At 41.6% G+C, this 19564-nt stretch overlaps 1 protein-coding gene across 1 annotated transcript in view; it reads left to right on the forward strand.

Moving 5' to 3' along the window:
- The window catches only part of LOC124263443 (ferrochelatase, mitochondrial-like), a 31530-nt gene extending 12166 nt beyond the window's left edge, over positions 1-19364 (forward strand). Inside the window, exons 5-11 of the mRNA XM_046698089.1 lie at positions 1512-1584; positions 3682-3850; positions 7944-8042; positions 10487-10594; positions 12198-12362; positions 13799-13858; positions 15386-19364. Of these exons, the coding sequence (XP_046554045.1) occupies positions 1512-1584; positions 3682-3850; positions 7944-8042; positions 10487-10594; positions 12198-12362; positions 13799-13858; positions 15386-15574 (863 nt within the window). The 3' untranslated portion in view covers positions 15575-19364. The remainder of the gene's footprint in view (positions 1-1511; positions 1585-3681; positions 3851-7943; positions 8043-10486; positions 10595-12197; positions 12363-13798; positions 13859-15385) is intronic.
- The last annotated feature ends 200 nt before the right edge of the window (positions 19365-19564 follow it).

Raw genomic sequence — 19564 nt, forward strand, 5'->3', positions numbered from 1 at the left:
TACTATTGATGTACATATCGTCCCTGCCAGTGTTGTAGCACTCAGCTGTATTTTGTTCTAAAACCTGACAAATTATTAAAGTAAACGACTCATTTGGTCTGCTTTTCACAATATTTACCATCTAAATCTGAAGTTGGTTCTCACACATTCCTTAATACCCTTGTAGCATAAGCATCATCTCCTTGAAAACTGGGGGTGGTGGGGTAGCCTAGTGGTTAAAGCGTTGGCTCGTCACGCCGAAGACCCGGGTTCGAATCCCCACATGGGTACATTGTGTGAAGCCCATTTCTGGTGTCCCCTGCCATGATATTGCTGGAATATTGCTAAAAGCGGCATAAAACCAAACTCAGTCAGTCAGTCAGTCCTTGGAAACTGACAAACCAAAAATGTTTTCGATGCTTGGTCTCACCAGTTTGTCAACTGTTTTGAATTTGATCTACTTCAGCAGCCATTATTGAAGATATGGGTTAGAGTGCTTGTCGTAAGAGGTAGCTCGGGATCACATGTCATGAATTGTGTGCAACCATGCCCATGTTGTAGATAACTGGATTGTTCCACAAAATTTACAGCATGAGGGAACTGAACCTTGGCTCGTACTTTTACCCTTTTGATGAATTGATATTTTGGTAAGGGTGAGGTGAGGTGAAATTGGGTTTTACGTCGTGCTTGAGAATATTTCGCTCATATGACGACGTGCATGCGTGTGTATGTGTATGTGCGGCTGCTTGTACTAGCCTAGACTTAAGGTGGTTTTATAGTGCTAGCCCACTGAGATACCATGCCGCAGTGAAGCATAAATACCCCACTCAGACACTTTATACTGACTCCGAGCTGACCAGTCCTTGTTATACCCATTAATGCCGAGAGCCAGGCAGGGACCAACAAGTACCATATTTTAATGTCTTTTGGTATGACGCGGTCAGGGATCAAACCCGCGACCTTCCGCTCTCCGGGCGGACGCTCTAACCACTACACCACGGAGGCTGTCTTTTGATAAGGGACTGTACATAATTTATGGCTTTGGGAGGTGATGATGATTTTTATAGAGAAGTGAATGAGGTTAGTTTTACACCGCACTCAGCAATATTCCAGCTATATGGCGGCGGTCTGTAAATAATCGAGTCTGGACCAGACAATCCAGTGATCAACAGCATGAGCATCGATATGCGCAAAATCAATGACACCCCCCTAGTGCATGTGTACAAAATTGATGACAAACTCCCTCCTTAAAATAAGTAGATTTTGCAAATTGAATATAATGGAAGTATAGAGAATTACAGAAGAAAAAAAATACAGAATATATGTAGAAGTGTTTAGAAACTTTTTATGTTTCTGTGTGGTATTTCAAACTGTCTGTATACTGCATTGTGTGAAATAGTTTCCAAAGTTTGCTAGCCGGGCTAGTGACTGTGGAGATTTATTGGCCCAACTGGATTTTTACTAGCCACGGGCTAGAGGGCAGGTGGCTATTTCTCACACTGGTGAACTGGAATTTGTCATGTCTTTTTCAGCTCCTCACAAGTTCTATGTGGGTTTTCGATACGCCAACCCTCTGACGGAAGATGCCATTGAGCAGATGGAGGAGTAAGTTCTTATTGCTCAGAAATAATATAACAAACACGTCAAAATATCGGGGGCGTGATGGGCGAGCTGGGTAAGGTGCCAGGTTAGTGATCCAGCAACCTTGAGGTGACGGGAACAAGCCCACCTGTGACTGAGTGTAAAAACCTTGGAGTCAACTTTGTGTGCACTCTTTCAGTGTTGTCACAACCCCTAGTGTACAGTACACAAACCTGTGCACTTAAAAGAACCCACAAATCTATTGGTAAATGACCAGATGTTGGCCACATGAATGTGTGCAAACACCTAGTTGCGGGCACAGCAATGTGCAGTAAACCTGGACAAAGTACTGTGACTATGTGTCTCAGTCCATCCAGCTGTGAATGGGTACCTCGTAAGGATGGGAAAGCCACACTAACTCGGTGTGCCTAGTGGCTGCAAGAGTTGTATGGTCCCCAGGGAGTTGAGATTGATAATGCGAAGTGCCGTAGAGATCGACGTCAAGTGATCGAGCAGAGCTCCAGATAAGATTTAGCTCATGTGGGTACTGTACCCACTGTATTTTTTTGGAGTGGGTATTATGAATGTACCCACTGCTTTCAAAAATGTGCATATTTCAGTCATTTTACTCACCTAAGTATTATGTCATTGAGTAAGTTTACTAAGCAGGTATGTCATACCTAATCAAAACCAACTTAAATATAATGGAAATGATTTCATAAAAAATCACTCATCCTATACTGACAGTACAACACTTGTCCTATACTAACAGTACAACTTGATAGCAATCGATGTCTTTTTCATTACGCAAGCGATTTTTATAAATATCTTCCGTACGCATTTGTTTTAAACTTTTTGCGTATCTAACATTTCAAATGCGTAATTGGTACGCAACAATTATTTTTCAATGCGTAATTGGAAATTTTATATGCGTATTTTACCCGGATATGCAGCTTATCTGCGCCTCTGATCGAGGGAAAAAACAAAGTGCCTTTGAGCAGCTGAGCTGGATGTTGGCACTATACAAATGTTAGCATAATAATAATAATAAAATATTGTGCTAATACCATATTTGCATCTCAGTCACTGGGATAAGTGCTTTTAGAATATTTTCAAGAGTGGAGCAATTTTTATCTTGTTTGTGTCTTGTTGTTTAAAGTTGCACTCTGCAGTATTCCATCTATATTAGACAGCTTAGAACGCTTCAACCACCAGGTTACTGCACTGCCTGGAATCCAAGAAAAGTCCTATTTTACTTGTATGAAATTTCAAATTTGATTTTTTTCATACTCCAGTTCCATTTCTGAAGGGTGAAAATTCACATACTCAGTCGGGGCGGTGGGGTAGCCTAGTGGTTAAAGCGTTGGCTCGTCACGCCGAAGGCCCGGGTTCAATTCCCCACATGGGTACAATGTGTGAAGCCCATTTCTGGTGTCCCCCGTCGTGATATTGCTGGAATATTGCTAAAAGCGGCGTAAAACCATACTCACTCACTCATACTCAGTCACTGGTTCGTCCGGTTCCGACTTATGTGCTGGGTTCTGGATCAAGTGTGATGTTAACTGAATGAACCAAAGGAAACAACTGTTCTTGGTTTTTTAAGGGGTCATCCGCCCAAATACACGCGTCGCTATTCAGTGTCGCGCGTGGCTTTATGATTCTTGTGCTTTTCATGTTTTGTACCTCATGACGACAATGTTTGACAGCTTAACATCGTCACTTTAAATATGATCGCTGAGGCACAAAGACATTCATAGTTCTCCACTTAGCGGTGGGCGGTGGGGTAGCCTAATGGTTAAAGCGTTGACTCGTCATGCCGAAGACCCGGGTTCGAATCCCCACATGGGCACAATGTGTCCCCCGCCATGATGTTGCAGGAATATTGATAAAAGCGGCGTAAAACCAAACTCAGTCAGTCAGTCAGTCAGTCCAGTTAGCGGTTAGTAGTTTGAAATCTCTTCCATTATCAGGAAGATATTCATCACAGCAGTTTGGTGAACATTCACCAATTCAGTGAATGCATAGAGAGTGTATTGTTGGAAATTATTTATTGGTTTAAGACTAAATTTGTTTCTGTATTCACCTTATTAAATGTTAGACATCATGTTATGTTTCCATCAGGGATGGTATAGAACGAGCTGTTGCCTTCACCCAGTACCCACAATACAGCTGTTCTACGACAGGAAGTAGTCTGAATGCCATTTACCGCCACTACATGACACGACGAAGCCCCAGCAATCTGGTGTGGAGCGTCATCGACCGCTGGCCAACACACAAAGGGCTTGTTAAGGTATGCTTATTGATGTTTCTAGCACAAACTATGAGCAATGTAAGTGGTATATTTCAGGTGACAGGTTAATGGCTCAATCCCCATCCTCGTCATACGAGAAGAATGAGTGAGTTTAGTTTTACGCCACACTCAGCAATATTCCAGCTATACGGCGACGGTCTGTAAATAATCGAGTCTAGACCAGACAGTCAAGTGATCAATAGCATGAGGATCGATCTACACAATTGGGATACGATGACATGTGTCAACCAAGTCGGCGAACCTGACCACCCAATCCTGTTAGTCACCTCTTACTACAAGCATGGGTTGCTGAAGATCAGTTCTAACTCGGATCTCCACGGGTCCATGGGAAGATGTGAAAAGCTGCTCATTGAACTATAGTGTGGGAAATTAAACAACTTGACATTTGTATGCTTTAACCACTAGGCTACCCCACTGTGTTATAAGGTTATGTTTGTTGTTTCCCAACTTAGTGACCGCTTCCGTGGTGTAGTGGTTAGAGAGTCTGCCCGGAGAGCGGAAGGTCGCGGGTTCGATCCCCAACCGCGTCATACCAAAAGACGTTAAAATATGGTACTTGTTGGATCCTGCCTGGCACTCGGCATTAATGGGTACAAGGACTGGTCAGCTCAGAGTCAGTGTAATGTGTCAGAGTGGGGTATTCATGCTTCACTGCGGAGTGGTATCTCAGTGGGCTAGCAGTAAAAATACCAGCTTCAGTCTAGGCTAGTACAAGCAGCCGCACATACACATACACATACAGACGCATGCACGTCGTCATATGAGCGAAATATTCTCAAGCACGACGTTAAACCCAATTTCACCTCACCTCACACGTGGATTCAAAAGTATGTTGGGTGGTGGGGTAGCATAGTGGTTAAAGCGATCGCTCGTCACGGTGAAGGCCTGGGTTCGATTCCCCACATGCGAACAATGTACGAAGCCTATTTCTGGTGTCCCTTGCCGTGATATTGCTGGAATATTGCTAAAAGCTGCGTAAAGCTAAACACTCATAAGTATGTTGATGACTTTAACCACATGTTTACCCCCATTTCAGCACAGAAGATTACGATTGTAACTTACGATCGCAATTGTAAAATGAGATGAGTTACAACTGTGCTACAATCGCTTTTGTGCAAGAGTTGTAAGAGTTACGATCGCGATTGTAATTTCAATTGCAAATGCCTACAATTGATTGTAGATGCGATTGTTTTTGTGCAAGTGAAGGAAAGTCCTGGACTTAATCTGAACCCTAAACATTAAACAACACTGAAATGTTTTCTGAACTGTTTGAGAGGCATTATAGCAGTTGTAAGTAATAGGAATGACAAGTCTTTGTGGATGATCAACTTCTTTATTGTACAATAGCGACGTTTCAGTATAGATACATATCAATCTTTTCTCTTCAATTTCAGTAGTTAAAAAACTGTTATGTTGTTTTTTAATGCCTTGCCATTTCAATAGCTATTACATGTGTACTCAGTCAGGGCTTGAAGGTGTAAAAATACAACATGTTAGTTGGTGTAGTCATTTCCTTTCTCAAGCTACACACCGTCCACACTTCCACCAAAAATGTCATGTCATTGTTTCCCTTCAGCAACACCCTGCCCGTATTAGTTAGTGCCCTGCCCTTCACTTGATTGCAATAATTGATGTTAAAACTTGTGGATCTTCGTTTCTATTTCATGTTGAAGTTAAGTGAAAAAACTCTGCTCTTTGAGACTTTAAGGATCTGACCTTTTTAATACAATACTTGATATTAACACTTGGTGTTTTTTAGTTTCTATTTCATGTTGAAGTTAAGTGAAATTACAGTGCACTTTAAGGCTTTAGGAATCGCTATACATGGATAACTTAGCATAATACTTGGAAATCTGTCACTGCATGCCCCTTTTTTGAAAATGATGGTAAGCAATAAATACTGGATATACTTACACAATATGATCCAGTCACAGCTGCCGGACCATTTCTGGTGTACCCCGTCGTGATATTGCTGGAATATTGCTAAAAGCGGCGTAAAACCATACTCACTCACTCACTCACTCACTCACTCACAGCTGCCTGATTTCTAAATCTATATTCAATCATCTCCACAAAAACTGATGACCAAACAACTGATTCTGAACTTAATGTAGTCAAACCTTCAGGCGACCATCAAAGGGAGGTAATTTGATAAAAACTTATGGATTATCTCCCTTTGGTAAATATTTGCCCATGTGTGTGTTCAACTGCATTACAACTGTATCTTACTCTTTGATGAGTATCCCCCTGCATCAAGATCTGACAAGTCCTTTATAAGAGCTCACTCTAACCAGGGTTTTACCTTGAACTCACTAAAGCACAGGTCCAGGGGACCCCATCAATACATTTTCCAGGTCCTTGTTGGTAATGTGAGGTTCATGTAAAGTATAGAAATGTTGTAGTGTACTGTACATTCAGATATTTACTTAGAGCCTGGAATGTATCAATGATCATATAGACAGTGGTCATATGGACAGTGGTCATGTGGACTGATGGGTGGAATACTTGACACTAGTGTTGGGAATTAGTTAAAATCTTATAATTGATGATTGCTTCATTACAACCGATCAATCATCGAAAATAATTGGTTAGCGTCATTTATGATTTTTCCTGGTTATTTTTGTTAATGCACATAAACATAAAGAAAAAACATGTAGTTCTTAGGGTTTTTGGGGGCAAATTTCACATTTTGAAAGGATGACTAATATGTTAGGAACATAACTTTCTTTGGGCCTTTAAGATAAATTCAATCATGACTTGGAACGAGCTTGTAGTGCTCATGAAATGTAACTGATAAAACCAACCTTGTGAAAAATATTGTTAATGCAAAAAGTGTTCCAGAATTGTTTGTGTTCGATTATGAGAAAACATGATCGATTGCTTGGTCGTTTAGTCACTGCGACCAATCTTTGATTATTTCAATTAATCGGACCACCACTACCAGACACAGATAACTTCTCTTGATGTGCTGTAGGTATTTTTGTGTGTCTCTCCAGACGTGGTGTCTGGGATTTTCTGTCCATTCACTAATTTTGTGCGTCACATAAAATCCTGCTGTATCTCTTGACTCCTCAATCAATGCGAAGGGTGTATTGTATCTGAACCGGTCAGGTGTCAGCTGAAAGGGCAGTTGGGTAGGCTGATGATTTATTCATTATCTTATTACACTGAAACCCAATGTTGAATTTGTCGCTAGTGAAAAAACGAGTAAAACTTCTGATGTGATAATACTGAAATACTGCTAAAAGCAGCGAAAACCAGTCTCACTCTCAGACCAAAATGGCCATAGTTCTTCACAACCTCAGTCCTAGGGTTCAGTGGTCAATGCATTGGTTGTCATGCTGAAGACCCGGGTTCGATTCCCACGTGGGTAAATTGTGTGAAGCCCATTTCTGGTGTTCCATGCCGTGATATTCCTGGAATATTGCTAAAAGCGGCGTAAAAAACATACTCGCTCCCTCACCTCACTCCTGGAGTCTGAAAGTTTGTCTCACACGAAATACCAAAGTACAAAGCGTCAAAAATAAACTGGACATATTTTATGGTGTTGTGAAGAATGGCTCTGGCAATGTGCATCTGGAACTGCCCATTTACACTCATTTTTAAGATACAGAAATCAAACGTGATGTTCTGAATGTTTTCATCAGGTTTTCTGAGACTTTGGAAGTCTTTGTGCTGACCGCCTGAGAGGAGAGTTTGCATTTGCAATTTTTAGATATTCCTGCAGAGAGAAATGAGTGAATGAGTATAGTTTTACGCCACTTTTAGCAATATTCTAGCTGGAGGAAATGAGTTGGAATAACATATCTTCTTTCAAGTAAAGTAGGAGCAGTGGGGTAGCCTAGTGGTTAAAGCATTGGCTCGTCACGCCGAAGACCCGGGTTCGATTCCCCATATGGGTACAATGTGTGAAGCCCATTTCTGATGTCTCCCGCCGTGATATTGCTGGAATACTGCCGGTCAGCACAAAGACTTCTAAAAGTGGCGTAAAATCCTATCACTCACTTACGTAAACTAAGGTAAGGCTTGTGTTTATAATATTTTTTGTAAATCTTTTTTATTCTTTTTCCAGGCTTTTGCTCAAAACATTAGAGACGAGATTGCCAGATTCCCAGAGGAGGATAGAGATGACATTGTTATTCTCTTCTCCGCCCACTCACTGCCCTTAAAGGTAAGGATTGTGTAGAGATAGTCGCGACATTGTTATTCTCTTCTCCGCCCATTCACTGCCCTTAAAGGTAAGGATTGTGTAGAGATAGTCGCGACATTGTTATTCTCTTCTCCACCCATTCACTGCCCTTAAAGGTAAGGATTGTGTAGAGATAGTCGCGACATTGTTATTCTCTTCTCCGCCCATTCACTGCCCTTAAAGGTGAGGATTGTGTAGAGATAGTCGTGACATTGTTATTCTCTTCTCCGCCCATTCACTGCCCTTAAAGGTGAGGATTGTGTAGAGATAGTCGCGACATTGTTATTCTCTTCTCCGCCCATTCACTGCCCTTAAAGGTGAGGATTGTGTAGAGATAATCGTGACATTGTTATTCTCTTCTCCGCCCATTCACTGCCCTTAAAGGTGAGGATTGTGTAGAGATAGTCACTGACATTGTTATTCTCTTCTCCTCGCCCATTCACTGCCCTTAAAGGTGAGGATTGTGTAGAGATAGTCGCGACATTGTTATTCTCTTCTCCGCCCAGTCACTGCCCTTAAAGGTGAGGATTGTGTAGAGATAGTCGCTGACATTGTTATTCTTCTCCACCCATTCACTGCCCTTAAAGGTGAGGATTGTGTAGAGATAGTCGCGACATTGTTATTCTCTTCTCCACCCATTCACTGCCCTTAAAGGTGAGGATTGTGTAGAAATAGTCGCGGACATTGTTATTCTCTTCTCCGCCCATTCACTGCCCTTAAAGGTGAGGATTGTGTAGAGATAGTCAGCGACATTGTTATTCTCTTCTCCGCCCATTCACTGCCCTTAAAGGTGAGGATTGTGTAGAGATAGCTGACATTGTTATTCTTCTCTCCGCCCATTCACTGCCCTTAAAGGTGAGGATTGTGTAGAGATAGTCGCGACATTGTTATTCTCTTCTCCGCCCATTCACTGCCCTTAAAGGTGAGGATTGTGTAGAGATAGGCACGACATTGTTATTCTCTTCTCCGCCCATTCACTGCCCTTAAAGGTGAGGATTGTGTAGAGATAGTCGCGACATTGTTATTCTCTTCTCCGCCCATTCACTGCCCTTAAAGGTGAGGATTGTGTAGAGATAGTCATGACATTGTTATTCTCTTCTCCACCCATTCACTGCCCTTAAAGGTAAGGATTGTGTAGAGATAGGCGTGACATTGTTATTCTCTTCTCCGCCCATTCACTGCCCTTAAAGGTGAGGATTGTGTAGAGATAGTCGCGACATTGTTATTCTCTTCTCCGCCCATTCACTGCCCTTAAAGGTGAGGATTGTGTAGAGATAGTCGCGACATTGTTATTCTCTTCTCCACCCATTCACTGCCCTTAAAGGTGAGGATTGTGTAGAGATAGTCGCGACATTGTTATTCTCTTCTCCGCCCATTCACTGCCCTTAAAGGTAAGGATTGTGTAGAGATAGTCGCGACATTGTTCTCCTTTCTGTCTCCTGTCATGTATTTTGTTGTCTTAGATTTCAAGTGTTTCAAATCTTCATCATTGTCCTTCGACAGTTCAATCAAATGTTGATGCTAGTTAATCTGACAGGTTCTTTAAAATGATTGGATTGCGTTAAAACAGTGCTATTTGGACCCATTTCCGACAATCTCACTCTCTGAATCTAAGACACCCAGTGTGCAACAGGCTTTAAGTCACTCATTAGTCGTCACAATCTCTCCAAAATCATCAGCTTACAACATGTTCACCTGAAATTGAATAAACAATTTGTCTTGTGGCTTTACATTGACCCCTAATTTTTATATCCTTTTGTCATCCACCAGGTGGGAAAACTTCTTTCCTGTATGTACCAAATATAAGTAGTTGTGTGGCAAATAGTTTTCCTACAGTGCCTTTCCTCGTTCACAAGGTGGGAAAACTTCTTTCCTGTATGTACCAAATATAAGTAGTTGTGTGGCAAATAGTTTTCCAACAGTGCCTTTCCTCGTTCACAAGGTGGGAAAACTTCTTTCCTGTATGTACTAAATATAAGTAGTTGTGTGGCAAATAGTTTTCCAACAGTGCCTTTTCTTGTTCACAAGGTGGGAAAACTTCTTTCCTGTATGTACTAAATATAAGTAGTTGTGTGGAAAATAGTTTTCCTACAGTGCCTTTCCTCGTTCACAAGGTGGGAAAACTTCTTCACTGTATGTACTAAATATAAGTAGTTGTGTGGAATATAGTTTTCCTACAGTGCCTTTCCTCATTCACAAGGTGGGAAAACTTCTTCACTGTATGTACTAAATACAAGTAGTTGTGTTTAAAATAGTTTTCTTACATAGCCTTTCATCATTCACAAGAAAAATTCTTTCCTGTGTGTACTAGAGTTGTCATCTTAATCAATTTTCTGAGTACACCTGTCATGCATTTGGTAGTTTTCAGAATTTATTGGGTTTTTTTGCAGCGACATGTCAGTGCAACCAATTTTGGTGTTATTCAGGTTGTGAATCGTGGAGATCCATACAGCACTGAAGTAGCAGCCACGGTACAGAGCGTCATGGAGGACCTGGGTCACAGTCATGCCTACAGACTGGTGTGGCAATCCAAGGTAGGCAGTAGGCATGTCACAGTCATGTGTACAGACTAGTGTGGCATCCAATGTAGGCAGTAGGCATGTCACAGTGAGGCCTACACTTATGTGACAGTCTATGATAGACAGTAGGCATGTCACAGTCAGGCGTACAAACTAGTGTGGCAGTCCAAGATAGGCAGTAGGCATGTCACGCATACAGACTAGTGTGTGGCAGTCCATGGTAGGCAGTAGGCATGTCACAGTCAAGCCTGCACTTAAGTGGCAGTCCATGGTAGGTTGTAGGCATGTCACAGTCATGCATACAGACTGGTGTGGCAGTCCAAAGTAGGCAGTATGCATGTTACAGTCAGGACCGCACTTATGTGGCAGTCCATGATAGGCAGTAGGCATGTCACAGTCACGAGTACAGACTAGTGTAGCAGTCCAAGGTAGGCAGTAGGCATGTCACAGTCACGAGTGCAGACTAGTGTAGCAGTCCAAGGTAAGCAGTAGGCATGTTACAGTCACATGTACAGACTAGTGTGGCAGTCCAAGGTAAGCAGTAGGCATGTTACAGTCACCTGTACAGACTAGTGTGGCAGTCCATGATAGGCAGTAGGCATGTTACAGTCACATGTACAGACTAGTGTGGCAGTCCAAGGTAAGCAGTAGGCATGTTACAGTCACATGTACAGACTAGTGTGGCAGTCCATGATAGGCAGTAGGTATGTTACAGTCACATGTACAGACTAGTGTGGCAGTCCAAGGTAAGCAGTAGGCATGTTACAGTCACATGTACAGACTAGTGTGGCAGTCCAAGGTAAGCAGTAGGCATGTTACAGTCACATGTACAGACTAGTGTAGCAGTCCAAGGTAGGCAGTAGGCATGTTCCAGTCACATGTACAGACTAGTGTAGCAGTCCAAGGTAAGCAGTAGGTATGTTACAGTCACATGTACAGACTAGTGTGGCAGTCCAAGGTAAGCAGTAGGCATGTCACAGTCACATGTACAGACTAGTGTGGCAGTCCAAAGTAGGCAGTAGGCATGTCACAGTCACATGTACAGACTAGTGTGGCAGTCCAAGGTAACCAGTAGGCATGTAACATGTACCGACTGGTGTGGCAGTCCAAAGTAGGCAGTAGGCATGTCACAGTCACCCATACAGACAAGTGGGGCAGTCCAAGGTAGGCAGTAGGCATGTCACATGTACAGACTGGTGTGGCAGTCCAAGGTAGGCAGTAGGCATGTCACAGTCAGGCCTACACTTATATGGCAGTCCATGATAGGCAGTAGGCATGTCACAGTAATGCCAACAGACTGATGTAGATCAAGAGCGCATACAGACATTTTCTTTGAATATTGTTTTCTTTAGTTGAATAGCATGAAGATATTGCTTAGAATAGGTGTTCAGCAACACATGATCATGGTAGGCGATAACCAACAGGATCTGACAGTCAGACCTGGGGACTTGATAAATGTGTTGAATCATACTCACAGCGTCAATCACTGCATTGCCTGGTCCACAATCAGGTATTTCAGACCATCCATATAGCTGAATTATTCCTGAAGGTAAATTTGATAAACCATGGTAGCCACTCTAAGAAGCTGAAATGGTAGATATAAAATCCTAATTTGCAGGTGGGGCCATTGCCGTGGCTGAGCCCTCAGACAGACGAGGCCATCAAGGGGCTGGTGACGAGAGGCAGGAAGAACCTACTGCTGGTGCCCATCGCCTTCACCAGCGACCACATCGAGACCCTGTACGAGCTGGACCTGGAATACGCTCAGGAGCTGGGAGGAGAGGTAAGGGAGTAGTGGAAGTACGAGCTGGGAGGAGAGGTAAGGGAGTAGAGGAAGTACGAGCTGGGAGGAGAGGTAAGGGAGTAGAGGAAGTAGGAACTGGGAGGAGAGGTAAGGGAGTAGAGGAAGTACAGAATCCACAGTTCAAACACATTGTACTGAACTGACTGGAGGTACAGTGTGTGAAATTTACGCTGGTCCTGTAGTCCCTGACTAGTAAGAATTCATCAGGACCACTAAATGATAAGTTTCCAGTGGTCCTGGTGGCTAGTGAATTTTTTCCCATCTATATAATTAAAATTGTCTTTAAATTAAGAAGTGAGATCATATATTTTAGCGAGGATTCAAATAATGTAATCCTCGCAAGTCAAAGTGCATGGGAAAACAGGAACCAGTTATACATTCACAATCACTCCAGTGGACCAGTGAAGTACAGACAGAACCACTAATTATTGTCCACTCACGGGTCCTGTGGTCTGGTGGGAAATTTTGAAAAGTTTCTGACTCTGGAGATAGGCTCAAAGAGATTACAGAATAGAGTTGAGTTTAAACACATTGTAATGACGGGAGGTAGGCTCATAGATGAGACCCGTGAAGGTCTTCAGTAACCAATGCTTGTCATAAGAGGCGACTAACGGGATCAGGTGGTCAGGCTCACTGACTTGGTTGACTCATGTCATCGGTTCCCAATTGCGTAGATCGATGCTCATGCTGTTGATCACTGGATTGTCTGGTCCAGACTCGATTATTTACAGACTGCCGCCATATAGCTGGAATATTGCTGAGTGCGGCGTAAAACTAAACTCACTCACTTGTAGAGGAGGTACAGAATCAAATGACACATGCTAGTGTACATGCATGTTGTACTGATTGGGGGAGAGGTAGAAGTAATGAAATTTTCCAACGATCCAATTTAATGTAAATAATTAACAGAAAAGCCTTGATTTGAGTGTAAACCTTGAAGAGATTTGAAATTCACTAAAATAGCTTGAAAATCTTCGAATTTGTTCAAAATTATATATTCTTTTAAATGAATGTACAATACTTCATTACAGACTTATTTATTTTATTTGTTAGAAATGTGGACAAATCTTGATTGAAATTGGAAACATTCTTGCTGGTGTTTAGTGCTTTCCCAATTATGTAGATAAATGCTCATGCTGTTGATCACTGGATTGTCTGGTCCACACTCAATTACTTACAGACCGCCACCATATAGCTAGAATATTGCTGATTACAGCGTAAAACTAAACTCACTCAGTCAGTACAGACCTCTGCTATATAACTGAAATATTGCTGAGGGCAGCATTAAGGACCCAACAAACAAGATAGTATTTCTGGAATAATGCTGTGTTGTTTATCGGTATTTTGAGAGGGAGACATTTCTACCCTTACTTAAGTTATTGTTGTCATGGTGATGGACCTCCATATGTTGCCAGGTGGGAGTGAAGAATATTCGACGGGCAGCATCCCTGAATGACAACCCCATCTTCATCGAGGTATGTAGATCTTTACCAACTGGTCATACGTAAACAATTTGGTTGTATGTCACTTCTCCTGCAATAATCTGTGAAGATCCAGGTTGGAATTGGTCTTCACCACCCCATTCTTGTCGTAAGAGGCGTCTAACAGGATTAGGTGGTCAGGCTCACTGACTTGGTTGACACGTCATCGTATCCCAAATGCATAGATTGATGCTCATGCTGTTGATCACTGGATTGTCTGGTCCAGGCTCGATTATTTACAGACCGTTGCCATATAGCTGGAGTGTGGTATGAATCTAAAGTCACTCACTCACTCACTCTCCAGCAATATCACGGATGCCAGAAATGGGGCCACACAGGCCCAGGCTTTGATTATGGCCCTTTTTCAATGCTATGGCCCTCTGTGCCTTGTGGGCATTACAGGGTAAACAATGTCTCCAGCAATGTCTCTAGTTTTAATTTGACCAATGGCTTTAACTTTACTGATTGTGTGTAATCATACCCTGATTTCATGGTTTGCTCACAATATCAATCACTGGATCGTACAGCTGAGTGTGGCATTAAACAACAAGACAAACAAAGGTCCCCAGCAAACAATTTGACTAGTTGCCATATGCAGACTCAATGCATGTTATTCTGTAAATCATGAAATTTATGCGTCACGAATTTAATGCGAGTGCGAGGGTCCAGTCTAAAATGCGTCACAAAATTAATCCAAGCTCAGGAATCTGTGTTGATAGTAAAATGAATTGAGCTTGTTAAGCAATGAATGGAAATGAGCTCACGATGTTTTGATTACGCTGACATGTTTGATCATGTGATTGCTTGCTACTACTTGTCTTATGACAACATCTATGAAGGTACAACAAACAAGTGCCTGGAGAATGTCCGGCCTGGCTGATGTGCTTGAGTGACTTTAAACAATGACCAGTTATTGTAACCAGTGATAATTATATGTGGTTTGAGATACCTGTAATGAGGAAGTGATCTGTATTGGTGTAATGTGTAGTGTCAACAGATTTATGTTTTCTGTCTTTTATTTAGTAGACATGTCGGACTGAAATGCGTCATTATAATAATGCCGGAAGAGTACAGACGCATTTTTAATAATAAAATGCTTGCATTAATTTCATGATTTACAGTATTACCCAGATGGTGTGGCAGTTGCTCACCATGCCAACCAGTGGTCGAGACATGAATATTTGCAGGCCACAGTTGTAGACGGAATAGTGCTGTGTGCAGTGTTAAACAACGCAACAGATAACTATTAAATTAGGGCGGTGGGGTAGCCTGATAGTTGGTACGCTCGTCATCCCAAAGGACAGGGTTCATTTCCCCACATGGGTACAATGTGTGAAGCCCATTTGATATTGCTGGTGTCTCCCCAAAAGCGGCGTGATATTGCTGGAATATTGCTAAAGCCCGTAAAACCCAACTCACTCTCTCACTGCTTCACTCACTCACTCACTCACTCACTCACTCACTCACCCACCCACTCACAAACTCACTCACTCACTCACTCACTCACCAATCTTGTTCCAGGCAATAGCTGACATCGTGAAGAAGCACCTGTCATCCCAGAAGGTGTCCTCCCCACAGCTACTACTGCGCTGTCCCATGTGCACCAACGCCACCTGTGGTCTCGCCAAGGAGTTCTTCCATGATCAGCAAGGGCTTCTGGATGCTCTCCGAGCTGAAGACGCACAACTCAAAGTCGGCACCAAGTCCTGATAGCCAATGTGTATTAGGTGTGGGATATGGGTGACATTGATCTGAACTAGGAGTAATTATGTTGATGCTGTGGAAAAATTGGCAATAATTGTTATTCTCATTAAAATCATATCTACATGCTAACTACCATCACGTTTCATCCAACCAATCAGGGGGCGGTGGGGTAGCCTAGTGGTTAAAGACCTGGGTTCGATTCCCCACATGGGTACAATGAGTGAAGCTCATTTCTGGTGTGTCTCCCCTCTGTGACACTGCTGGAATATTGTTTAAAGCAGCGTTGAACTGTACTCACCCTTTTAATGTATGACTTCCTCCCCAATAAGATCATCCCTGTACGTTGTCCAGGGCCCAGATTGATAAGATAGCACTCTTACATTTCACAACTGGGAGACCCTAACCGTCTATCAAGACTATAATCTATCAGTTTATGAAGGGGTCATTATCAGCTCAGGTACTACAGATATGTACCCCAGATATGTTTCTGTATGCAGAAATGTACCCCAAACAAAATCAAAATACAGAAACATACCCAGTACCCTAAACGACGAACGAGTCAATATTCCGCAACCCAATGCAGAAAACGTATATATATATATACGGTAGTTGTTGTTCAACTGATTGCGAGCAGTACTGTACATCGCAAATTATTCGTTACTGTGTATGTTTTTTTTAAAGACGCAAAGAATGCAAAAGTATTACTCTCAGCGGCAGCACACATCTGGCCATGCCGGTTTTGATCAAGAAAACGGCACCATGCGAAATGGAATCATCCTAGGGTACATTTCTGTATTCTGATTTTTGCTAGGGTATGTTTGTGTTTACAACACTATAATCAAAACTTGTTTCACAGGAAGCCAGGGATGTGTTTCTCTATACTGACATGTTACAAGGATTGTGAAGTTTTAACGGGTTTTTTGGGCAGTATACTGCCTATGATGGCATTGAAACACTCATTCTTACTGGTGTTGACCTTACCTCCTTACTGTACAGCCTATAGACTAACACTGTTTCCTCACTAACTTCATCTTTCAAGATGAGTGGTGATGAGGCCTTCATCCAATTTTTGATCATAACGGGATCGGGTGGTCAGGCTCGCTGACTTGGTTGACACATGTCATCGGTTCCCAAGCAAATGCTTATGCTGTTGATCACTGGATTGTCTGCTCCAGACTTGATTATTTACAGACCGCCGCCATATAGCTGTGATATTGCTGAGTGCAGTGTAAAAGTAAACTCACTCACTCACTTACTGTAGCTACGCAAGTGTGTATCTTTTGCTACCCTTGCAGTCTTCTAGTAAGAGTTATCTCCCCTACCTGGCTTTGAGGCTCATGTAAGGCTGGGGCCCATTTAGGGTTTAGCTAAAGCCATATGAGTAATGTGATTTTGTTATGAATAAAATCAAATCATCATGGACTATTGAGTTGACAAAATCTGTACCTGATGTGTTTCATTGATTAACTATTATCTTGTATCAAGGATTTAAAGTTTAAGTTCAGTTTGAAGTTTTAAGATCATTCTCATTAGGTAATTGATAGTTTTCTTTGGAACTCACAATATTTGTACTCTCATTTGTAAAATATTTTTTATACCAGTTAGTGAACATTTCTCTAATATTTCTGCTGATAATGCTGTAGCCGGTGATTTCCAATATGTATCTCCTCATGTGCATCATATCTGTCTGTCACAAGTGTGTCACATGTCTGTCTGTCACATGTGTGTCACATGTATGCCTGTCACATATGTGTCACATGTATGTCTGTCACATGTGTATCACATGGATGTCATATGTGTGTCACATGGATGTCGCATGTGTCACATGGATGTCGTGTGTGTGTCACATGGATGTCACGTGTGTATCATGTGTCACAAGAATGTCACATGTACATCACATGTGTATCACATGTCACGTGTGTCACATGGATGTGACATGGATATCACATGTACGTCTGTCACATGGATGTCATATGTATGTCTGTCCCATGTACGCCACATGTGTATGTCTGTCCCATGTACACCACATGTGTATGTCTGTCCCATGTACGCCACATGTGTATGTCTGTCCCATGTACGCCACATGTGTATGTCTGTCCCATGTACGTCACATGCATATCCAATGAACAAAAACACCTTATTAATGCATTACCCGCTGCAATGGCGTTCCAGTACGTATGATGACGTAAGTATACATCTGTAAACCGGTACGCAAGTTTGTAAGGATACATAAATAGGCAGTTGTAAGAAAGTTGTTTAACTATTTGGTGTTACATTTGTTCATGCATAGTTGTAGGCAAATAGCTTTGAATTAATTGGGATATGCATATTTATTTTGCATGTTTTAAGCCAATATGCAGGTGACCAGGAGCGCTGATAAACACACAGCAGGTTTTCTTTCATGTAGTGACTCCACGTGCACCTTGTAACACTTCACTTTAAATAAAATGTGTTAATCACTTTGTTTTTCATGTTTCACAAATATTTATATCTGCTACAATATTAATATAACCGAGGGAAAATGTGTAGACTGTAGATTTGGGAGTGGTATGTATTGAGCTCTTTCCTGTCATGTATGTGTAGCATAGTACTTGCATAATATTCATATAACTATCCAAGAATTATCAGGAACCAATTGTGTGAATTCTTCCAACCTCTCCAGTTTGCTTTCAAACAAAACCGAGTATGAAAGAAATATTTCTCTGATGTTTCTGCTAGAGCTACAACAAACATGCTTTGAGGCAGCTGTGTTATGTTTTGCATATATATGTTAACGACTACAAATATGTATTCATGAATAATTTATGTTTGATATCAAGAAATGAAAATAACAAACGTATGATGTAATTAATTAAGTTGAAACATTTAAATGATATGTTCTATAAAGCAAAACGTAATTATTGCGAACAATGCCGCTTAAAGCCTAACAACAGTGCTATAATGGGGCCTTGGCATAGTATCACAAGTTACGCTACTGCATGACCTGGATATATTCCATTTTGCATATCTCACTTATTTAAACAACAAAATAATTTAAATAAAAAAAATAGTGACCACAAATAATAAATTGAATTCATGAAGGGATATGGTTCGATTCACCAAATACATGAGTGAATCATAACATGAGTAAATCATAACATGAGTGAGTGAATCATAACATGACTGGTTTCCACCAGGATTCATTTCTAGTTTCAACGCAAATTTTGATTGCAGGACATAATGGACATCATTTTGCAAAACTGAGTTCAAGTGTAAAAAATTGAATGTTTCAAAACATAAAGTCATTAACCCCATGACAGACTGTTGAACCTCTTTTACACCACTACCAAAACGTTTAAATTTGGTACAATGAAACTAACCACATTGTATGATCAATCAGAAGTTTCAAACCTCTATGAACTTATACACACTATGCATGAGGTTTCAAATAAGCTTACAGGTTTCAAATCAATATTCATCAATTTCATTTTGATGACAGTTTGTTTCCAGTACAAACATTACTGCAGCAAAACACTCAAGGGTGCCCTTGTTCAACCTAACTGAAGTGCTCAGTCTCTGGTAAGCTATGTGAGTAACAATCATCTTAGCGCTAAGATCACTTTGTACAATGGTACCCTGTTGTCTATTATCTACTGGATGTAGAACTCATGTCTGTGTTTTGATTGGCCTAAAAGCCATTTGTGTAGATTCTCTGACATGATCATGTATGCATGCATGGTACTTAGACTGAACTGTTATTTGCTATTTTGAAGAGTGCTGTAAAGTTTTTATGAAAGTCAATAAAGATTGGTTTGTTTCTGCTTGTTCTGAGTCCTTGTTGACAGGCCTGACAACCGGGTCTAAAGCATTTGTACCCGTGAAGACCAGGGTTAGAATTGATCTTCAGCAATCCTTGCTTGTCGTAAGAGGCGACTAACGGGATTAGGTGGTCATGCTCGCTGGCTTGGTTGACAGGTCATTGCATCCAAGTTACACAGATAGATGCTCATGCTGTTG

Source organism: Haliotis rubra, unplaced genomic scaffold, assembly GCF_003918875.1.
Source record: "Haliotis rubra isolate DU_JTF1 unplaced genomic scaffold, ASM391887v1 Scf882, whole genome shotgun sequence".
NCBI classification, from domain to species: Eukaryota; Metazoa; Mollusca; class Gastropoda; order Lepetellida; family Haliotidae; genus Haliotis; species Haliotis rubra.